The sequence below is a fragment of the Pleuronectes platessa genome, chromosome 9, assembly GCF_947347685.1.
Source record: "Pleuronectes platessa chromosome 9, fPlePla1.1, whole genome shotgun sequence".
Classification (NCBI taxonomy): Eukaryota; Metazoa; Chordata; class Actinopteri; order Pleuronectiformes; family Pleuronectidae; genus Pleuronectes; species Pleuronectes platessa.
In genome coordinates, this window is record NC_070634.1 from 10205282 (window position 1) to 10215057 (window position 9776).

A 9776-nucleotide genomic window follows, 5' to 3' on the forward strand; every position below is an offset into this window, starting at 1 on the left:
CCAGGTTCAATTATAATATAAACAGAGACAAAGACTCAGTTGCACACTCTGTCACAGAAACAGGTCTCATTAAAGAGTATGAACGCATGCCTGTGACGAAGCAGTACTATTCTGTACATTGTCTTGACATCTCCCCACAGGCGCAGCACGCTCAGAGCATGCACTGATTTGGCGTCCCTTGGACCTGATCCTGGTTCTGCTTCTGTTGGCTGCCATGGCCTTCACTGTGCTCAGAGGTTTGGTGAGTGAGCCTCACAGTCATGACATGCACAAAGTTTAGGGTGGGGCTGTAATGGTTGTTGTAAAAGTCATGCACCCTGCGATGCTGCTCATAATCGTTCAATCATTTGGTTCTTGAAAGAGTTGGATGAGAAGATTGATACCTCTCACATCTGTAAACAAAGCTCCTTCCAGTAGCTGGTGAACACAAAACTGGCTGCTGACTGTACCTTCATATTAATTGGACAAGTTAAAAAGTGTCATCGATCTGTTCCTCAAACTCTCAGCACATTCAGGATCTCTAATTACCAATTCTATTAAGAAAATCATCGTGTTTCAAAAGGAACTTTTACGCCTTCCTTGTTTCGTCCGGAGTTTAGGACTTTTAAGTTTAGCCCGAACCAAACAGACCAAAATTTTATTTGACTAAAAGAGGAGGTCTCCCTCCGGATCATACAGATGCAGTTTGAAGCATTTTGGGATGAGTTTGGACTTTCAAATTAATTGAGGAGTTTTGAGCCGGCATTAACACTAGAAGAAGAAAAAAAAGAAGTTGCTCACAGGATCAAAAAATAAATATAATTTTTTTATTAAAAAAAGTTAGTGAATACAGGAGCTGAACTCTACAAACAAATACATTGCATGTGAAGATAAACGTAGTAAATTACAATGGGAGACCGAAGCTAATCAGATCAAGTAAAACAATGTAACAAATGGAAACCGCCCACATCTCAGGTGCAGCTCTCATTAACAACATCATTACATCTATGAATATGACTATTCGTATTTTCATATGACAGTTACAATACTTTTTCTGGTCTTCTCCTCTCTCCTCTCTTCTGCATTTCTCTCCAATATGTTATGTTGTGATTTGGCACAATACAAATAACAATTAATTGAGTTGAATGTCTGTGTGGTGAATGAAGCTCCCTCCAGCTGCTGGTTAGTTTAGCACAAAAGTGGCTGCATGCTGGTTTTAGCTTCATATTTACTGGACAAATTAAAGAGTTGTATCAATCTTCCTGTCCAATTTTGAGAAAGTAATCTCTTAAGCTACATGAAGTTTTTTATTCTGATTGGTGATTATAATTCTTTCTTTCCTTCACCTTTTACTTTCAGGTAAATGTTGAGTTCTATGATCATCACATTACATCATTGGCAGGGTAGTTGTTATATTGAACTTTACTATATCCTGAAGTGTTTCTGTTATTGTGTCCACCCCTGTAGGTGGCCCTGGACTCCCCCCTCGAGGCCTGTTCTGTATACCTGAAGCACTACGAACCCTACCTGAAAGATCCCGTGGGCTTCCCCAGAGTCATGGTGGGAGCTTTATCTCTTTCTCTCTTTGTCTCCACACTCAGCCTCTCTGTCTCCACGGGCAGCAGCTGACAGCTGCTCTCCAACCTGCTTCAAATAAGCAGCCACATAATGGACCTCTGCATGGAGATCACTGAGAGCGGGCAGGAAGCTTTGCCCTTATCGCTGCGCTCGCAGATGATTACAGTCATCTTTCATCATTACAGCATGGGTTGAGAGGCCAGCACATCTTTGTGTCTCTCTACATTTGCTTAAGATAGATAACAGATAATTATTGTGGTTGGTGCTGTGCCTGCTTTATTTTCTGCCTCTGACCCCGCACGGCTGTGGGTTTTGTTGCGTTTTTGTCGGTGTACACAGCTTCGTCAATAGGTTATCCAAAGACCTTGTCAGGCGGCAGTCGAGGCACAATTGCGAGCCATTGATCAGAGAGACGAACCGCATGCTGAGAACTTGATAAGCTAATCCTTCGCCCAAAGCCCCCCATCAGCATCTCACTGGGTGGGAGGCAGGAGGAGGCTGTGTGGGCTGCATGTGGAAGTATGTCTTGGTTGCCTTTGTGAATCAGTGTGTGTGTGTTGGTATTTTGCACACCGCTACACTGTTTCTGCAATTAATGACCTCTTTCTTCATTGATGATGATGGACGGTACGTGACAGATTTCCGTGGCAGCACTAAAAAGGCATTTTAAACAGAAGACTGAAGGGCATTTACGATTGGCTTTCAGGCCCCGAGCTGAACTCATTAGAATTAATCTGGACCTCAGACTGCGAATGAAAAGAAACTGCTCAGTGGTATAATTTTAGGGTTTTACAAAGTGGGAAACTTGCTTTCCATGCACCAAATATTTTAAGTTGAAGGTCACGACGCTCTCTGTAGGACTCTGGTGTGGAAGTTATAATTTGTGCTGAGGCTGAACATTTGTGTTGGAGTTGGAGAGCAGAGAAATACTCCTGTACTGCACTTTAGAACAATTTGAAAACTGTGAATTTTTTGAATATTTCCTTTTTGTAATGACTAATTTTACTTAGTCTCCATTTCATAGGAGAGTAATGCACTTTGTCATTCTGCTTTATTTATCTAATGGCTGCAGTTACTGGTTACATTGCGGAATCAAATTCAAAAGGGTTTGATTTGTATGATAAATGACGCTCTGTTAGTAGAACAGGCTGTAGAACGACAGGGCTGTGTTGGCCAAAGGAGAGCGAGGATGCAATTGTCAGATGGAACGCTGGTCAGGGTCCAACAACAACATGACAGCAATGGAGAGGAAAGCCTTGCTGCACTTTTCACTGGAATATGAATCATAATATCTGGGTCAACAAGAATAATGCCTGTTGCAAAATACTGATTCAAGTCAAAATGTGGGCGGAAAAAAAACAGTCCCAATTTTCTTTTTCAACAGATGCTGCACTATTTCTTCTATGGACTCCCTCTGTTTGGTTCATTTGTTTACGGTCTCCTGAAGCCCGGCTGCACGTGGATGTCAGACTGGACGGTGTTCTGCGCTGGAGCCATGGTTCAGGTAAAAACCAAGTGAATCTGGAGGTGGATACCTAGCTGGATTATAGGGGGCTGTAACCTGAAAGTGTATTGCACTGACAGTGTGTTGCGTTGCATAAAATCATCGGGATAATAACTGACTCTCATCACCAGCTTCAAGACAAGGAGGAGTAACAAGTGACTGCAGTTAAACTCCCGGTCATGAGCTCTCAGTTTTTTTGATTATTACCTGGATCACATGTATCCCCTAAAGCATATTTTCTGTTAATAAACAAGCTGGTGGCGATCTCTCCATATCTCGCAGAAACATTATGTTTGATTAAAGTCTTGCTTTAGTGTTTATAAATGATTCCAGACTCTGTGCTCTCTATTTGATAAGTTACCAGTTTTTTAAGTCTGTACATCATTTGTTTATCACTTCCTTTAAATATCCTGTTCTCTATATTTTAAACAAGATACTCATGAAAATGAATACCTTCAAAGTTAGTCTTCTGGGAAGTTTGTACAAACCATTAAGGCATGAAATGACCTGAAATCAATTTTAATATAGAATAAAACTGACAGCAGCCGATGTATCAGTGGTTATGGGAACATTATGCAGTTTACATGAATGACAATACACTTTATCCTTTTGCTGTGTGTTTCCTTCTAGTGCCAGTGGGCCCACATTGGAGGATCCATCCATCCTCGTACCACAGCTCCATTTCATATCCCTCACGATGTTTTCTGGTGTGTGCTGGCAGCTAACCTGCTCTACATGGTCACTCCCATCCTTGTTGCCCTGCGTGTTCAGAATAATCCCTATTTCTTCCTCAAGATCAGCCCCTTTCCCGGGCAAACAGGTTTGCCAAACAGTGAGGAGAAAGACACCAAGTACAAAGACAAATAATCATTCTTAGGCTCCATTGACCTTTGGAGTATAATCACTCATCTGATGATTCGTGAAGAGCTGTTGTATTTTAAATGCCATGTTTCCAAATGCCAAAATACAAGATTATTTTGCTCAACACTCAAGGTTATTTAATTGTTTGCTTTCATTCCTTGTGTTCCTGATACCTTGTTTAAACAATGAAACAGCAGACTGATCAGTGAAGTCACCCATGGTTTTGTGAGCTGCTGTTTTGAAGCCTCAAGTTCGGCATTTTGGTCTGTTTGAAACCAGAAGTCACCATGTTCGGATTAGCGGGGGGAGGAGCCTGTCTGATTCACCCACACCTGCCACCTGGACCCATTGGACAGTGCTGGCTGTCAATTATACTGTATCCATGTGCTAATGTATACCCAGCATTATCATCCATTTTACTATAAATGGGACTATTATTTACAAAGTGAACACTAGCGATTTAGACATTAAAAAATGTCTGCTGATTTTTAAATCAAGTGAGAAGGATGGTAGTTTACTCATAAATAACTTATTTTTGCAACCAGTGGTGTTGCGTGTTGCCCTCTGCTGGTTATTTGAGAGAATGCAGATTTTAGGCACTTCCGCATTAGCTTTACTTTCCAGTTCTGATTCTTCATCCATTATTTCATGCCCCCAGCAGGGTTCTAGGACGGAGATGATGGTAACTCAGGGATGGATAATTCGGTAAAAAATTGATAATATTCATGGTTCCCAGATGATGACTTTGGTGAATCAGCAACGGTGATGTTTATAACATAAACTTTGGTTTATGGCCAAATACCCTCAAAGCTAATTACGCTCACAATGGCCTCAGGTGCACTTCCTAGTCAGTGATTAATGAATGAAAGTGAGATGGTGAACATGATAGCTCAAAGAACTACTTTGCAAAATAATACTGTCATCGAGCGGCAGATTCTGGTTTTATACTAAACTTGTTTACTAGTCCTTTCAGCCAATCCATTAAAAAAATGGAGTGGAATTCATATAAATACATATTACATTTTTAAACCTTTCCATCAATGTGTGCCTCAAGGAAACAGCCTGTTGATTGCTAAAACAACATGATGCCAAGGTTCTATATTGGGTTGGAAAGGACACACAGAAGTGGGCAGATGCATCATGAGAGAAAAATCATTAGGACAGCAGGAGACCACTAAAAATATCTACAGTAGTAGAGTGCACACAGAGCAGGGGACAAATAATAAGGACATACTAATATAAAAGCAATTATGTTTCCAGTCAGTAAACTGAAGATTAGTGCTCAATGTTCTGTCTGAGTATTACACGACAACCACTCTGCTCTACATGCAAATCAGATGCCTCGCTTTTCTTAATCTTTGCAAGTAATACAGTTGTTTCATAATAAATACTTAAAAACCTGACATATGAGGCATTTTAATCATGATTTATACTCTGAGATTCTGTGAACAGATGCCAAGTTTTCAAGTTCAAACTTGCTCACACATCACTGTGGCTCTTTTCTCTTTCTCGAGATGCCATATGAAAACAGATGCACATGATTGAGTTTGCACTTTGCCAGGCAGCAGCCGGCTGATGAAAGGAGGTTGATGAAAATGTTGCAAAGCATCTTCTGCGCACTCAACCCCAGAAGAAATTGCACAGCAGTTTTCTTTGCCGATGTTCTTGAACGCAGGTAGAGCGTGACTAAATTTGAGAAAGCCGACGTGAATCTTCATGCTGTGAACTGCTTCAAACGACCCAGTGAGCGGCGTAACAAGGCCTCTGTTTCAGTTTGTTTTCAGAGAAGAGACGAAACCTGTAAAAAGTTTTGCAACACCAAGTCCGGCCAAAGCTACTGCTGCATTACAGTTGTTCAATATGTTTTCTATAAAATAATGAATTCTACAGGAAACACGCCAGCATGTTGATTCATTAAAAAAAAAGAACTCTACCATATGCCAACAATATAAAAATAGAGTAACGTGATATAATTTAATTGATTTAATCAGCTTAGTAAGTGCAGTATTTGGGAATGTCCACGTCAGCCCACTCACATGTAGAAAAAACATTGTGAAAGTGTAAAGGAGACATATGAAGCTTTTTCCAGGTTTCTCTTTACTCGTTATAGAGTTTTTTTGGTTTGTGTAAAAGTTCTGAAACGTTGAGGTCGAAAGTAAAGGAAGCTCCTCCTCTCCAAAAGAAAACCCTGATGCTGAAGCTTCAGCCGATACTTCCCGTGGTATCATGTTGTCACAATGTCACAATTATGTCACAGTAACACAGTAACAATGCCCCACACCCCCAAAACGCACCTTAACAAAACCTGGTAAAGTGAGAGCGGATGCATATATTTCCTATACACCCTGGAAGCGGTTAACCAATCACAACAGAGGGGGCCAGATGGCCAATCAGACCAGACTTAATTGGGAGGTAAGGGTCCTTAAAGAGGCAGGAGCTAAAACCAACGTTTCAGACAGAGACTGAAAAGAGGAGCTGCAGTATATGATGAAAGGGATGTTTTCTGAAATCAGAGCCTGTGAGTCCTTTCAAGCAAAAACACACATAAAATGATGAACCTGAATTTGAGAATAATAAATCTCCTTTTAGGTTAGGGCTAGGTGTGTGTCTGTGTGTGTGTGAGTGTGGTGTTGATAAATCCAAATCCACAAAATTCTCACGACACAAACCAGAGCCACCACAGATCAACCCCCAGAGCTGAGTGGTGAGGATGTGCCAACATGTGCTGCAGAAGGTAACGTGGCTCTGGTCAACACACACAGCTGCTGTCTGCTGTCAGCCTATCTCCATCTTAAAGAGACAGCTTGTCTTTCTTGGTCCAAGTAGGAAAACAAGACCTGCTTCTGCTCGGCTGTGTTCCGTGTGATCCCGTGTTTTCAAATCACAAGCATTTCCTCCCCTCCTCTAACACCCATTCATCCTCTGTGAATTCTCTCCTGCTGAGGGATGCTGCTGTGTGTACTCTCTGTGTGGGAGGCCTGGTGTCGCGGCTCCCATCATTGGCTTTTACAAAGACGTCAAATCAGCAGCTTCTGTTTTTGTTCGACTCAACAAACACTTGAGGCGCCTGGCACGGTTTTCAGTTGCTGCTCAATTAACTTTTCTTCCATTTAGTCCAGGTTAGTGTTAGTGCACATTTGAATTCCTCGGTCATTTCAGATCCTCCAGCTCCCACCTGCCTTTTTATACCTGATCGGCTCCTCCACCCCACTCACCTGGTCCCCCCGCTCCCCATCCTTTTTGTGCTATGTGCATTACTTTTCTAGTGCTCTGATATTTTGAATCTGATTGTGTTTTTGACCTTTCTCCTTGTTTTTACCTCTGCCAAGGAGGTTATGTTTGTTTGCTTGTTAGTAAGCAAGATTACACAAAAACAACTGAACGGATTGACAGAACTTGTTGGGAGGATGGGACATGGGCCAAGAAAGAACCCTTAACATTTTTGGTATGGTTCCAGATCAGGGGGCTGAATCCAGGAACACTTGTTTAATATTGCAACACTGGGCGTCATTTGACATTTTCACAGATTTCCCAGGGAATCGTTCATGGATCTTGATGAACCCCCCCCATTATTGGGCCATTCTATCTTTATTTAGCTTCAGCCTAACATTTGAGTCATGTTGTTGAGTCCCATCTCTGACTATTGTGACAGTGACTCATAACAGGGTTTTAATTTGAATTAAATGTCAACACTGTGAAGACCATTGTTGGTATCAAATATAAAACCATGCAACGTAATTGACAAATACTGAATCCAGATGTTATTCAATGCAGTTCGGCCAATCAAACGAACAAACAGGGCTTTCTTGACAAAGAGATGAAGGGAGGTATTTATGAGGTTAGTTAAAGCTTTTTTCAAACAGCTGTGTGACCCCTTCTCTCCATCCCCACTCCATCAATAAAAGTAACCCACTCATAAGTAATTATCCCTTGTGCTTTGCTGAGCCACACACACACACACACACACACAAACACACACACACACACACACACACACACACACACACACAGAGGCAGACTCATTTGATTCACCTCCCTCAGCAGCTTTTTCAGGCTGAAGTGTGACGTTGCCCCAGCTTGCACTAGATGTGCATTCTGTGAGTTTGACAGAGGCTTTACATCAAATGCTGCTGCTGCACACAGCTCTGTAATCCCATGATGGGAGTCACAGGAGATCCCTGGTGCAGATCTCTCTGCTCGGCAGTTCAGGCGGCCCCCAGAGAGCTGTGGAGCTGTGGAGCTGTGTCTGTGAAAAAGACAACCAAACATTTCCCACTAGGGTTTGATGTAGGATTAAAGTTTTATGAGAAAACGTATTTTTAAGAAATGTTTTAATAAATCAAAGAAAACGCAGACTTAATTAAAGTATAAGTACAGGCATATGACACACAGCCTCTTGATCAGGTTATCTGGACATGGTGGACAGGCAGTGTCAGGCTGCATGACTCCTGCATGACAATCTCATGGTCGGCAACACAAACACACATAATTTACCTTTTCTTAACTGTTTAACACTGAATTACTGCATTTATTCATATTTTGAAACTCTGCACATCTATGCATCTCCAGGGAAACTCTAATGCAACTATAATACAGGACACTTTTTATGCTCCGATGCACAAGCAATAATAATTGTGTCTTTATCCATAGGCTACTTTGTTAATTTCATGGTCACATACTGGTCTTTCGAAAACATAGAATCCAGTTTGCTGAATCTTTGCTGAGACTATTTCAGCATGGTTGTTCCCACGTCATTCTTCATGGATTTCATTAAATCAGCTCCCTCCTAGATAACAGGTAATCTTAAAAATCCCTTAGTGCAATAACACTGTTGGAGAAAAGTTCCCTGCAGTTCATTTCTTAACTTGTAATAGATTTGTAGAAGGATAATCTCTCTGCTCTGCTGTGGCGGCACTACACTGGAGCAACTCTACTTCGGAGGCCTTTTCTAAATCAGGCCAGAGAATATTGTGGTGATTTCGCTGTAACCATAACTAAAAGTAAAGTTTGATACACAAAACTGACATTTCATTCTGGTGGGTGTGTTGCTCCACCTGGGAACATGTCCGCAGTCACTCTGTCACCTTCACAGCAGTTGACAGGTCCACTTTCTTGCTCTGTGATCAACAGCGCAGAATGCAAAGGTGTTGCTACATCGGCTCAACTACATTCTTTTCAAACAGAAAGTGCAGCTGCTTCCCGCCGAGCGTCCTGTCTCTGTTCATCGTTACCTGCTATGATCTGGAGAGCCTCTCCTATTTAACAGTCATTCTCGTGGAAAGCTCTCGTTGAGCCTACGCAACTTTCCCATAAGAGAGACTTCAGTGTCTGACATGTCTTTGAAGCTGTTCTTAAACAAAGTGGTGAGTGGATGAAAAGCAGAAAGCTTGTAGGGCTGCAGGAACTCCTGATCAGACGTCTCTACTTCCAGCTGGTTTCAACGCCATTCACAGCTTCAGAAATCGTTTAATGGATGACAAAAACAAAAATATTTGCTTTCATGTGAGCTTGTTGACCATTTCCTGACATATTGTTTACATGTAGCTGCAGAGGTATATTACAAACGAGGAACTGAACCAGTGTAGGGATGTAACAAAGTACTTTCACTGTGCTTAAGTACATTTTTCCTGTATCTGTACTTTACCTAACAAGTACTTTCTACTGCACTACATTTTTCCAATGCATTGCATTGCATCTAGAGATTGTTTAAAATATATGTATATATATATATATATTTTCGATAGCATTAACAAAGAGAGGGGAATTGACTGATCCAATCAGAGCAGGCAGGTTACAATGGACCATGCATCCTGCAGCAGCCGCATCACTGGTCAAGAGACACCTGAAATGGATT

At 41.6% G+C, this 9776-nt stretch overlaps 1 protein-coding gene across 1 annotated transcript in view; it reads left to right on the forward strand.

Moving 5' to 3' along the window:
* tm6sf2b (transmembrane 6 superfamily member 2b) overlaps window positions 1-4167 on the forward strand; it is a gene marked incomplete in the record, with an annotated part of 11509 nt that extends 7342 nt beyond the window's left edge. The window contains 3 exon segments of the mRNA XM_053431328.1: window positions 1447-1539; window positions 2942-3061; window positions 3692-4167. Of these exon segments, the coding sequence (XP_053287303.1) occupies window positions 1447-1539; window positions 2942-3061; window positions 3692-3928 (450 nt within the window).
* Between the last annotated feature and the right edge of the window lie 5609 nt (window positions 4168-9776).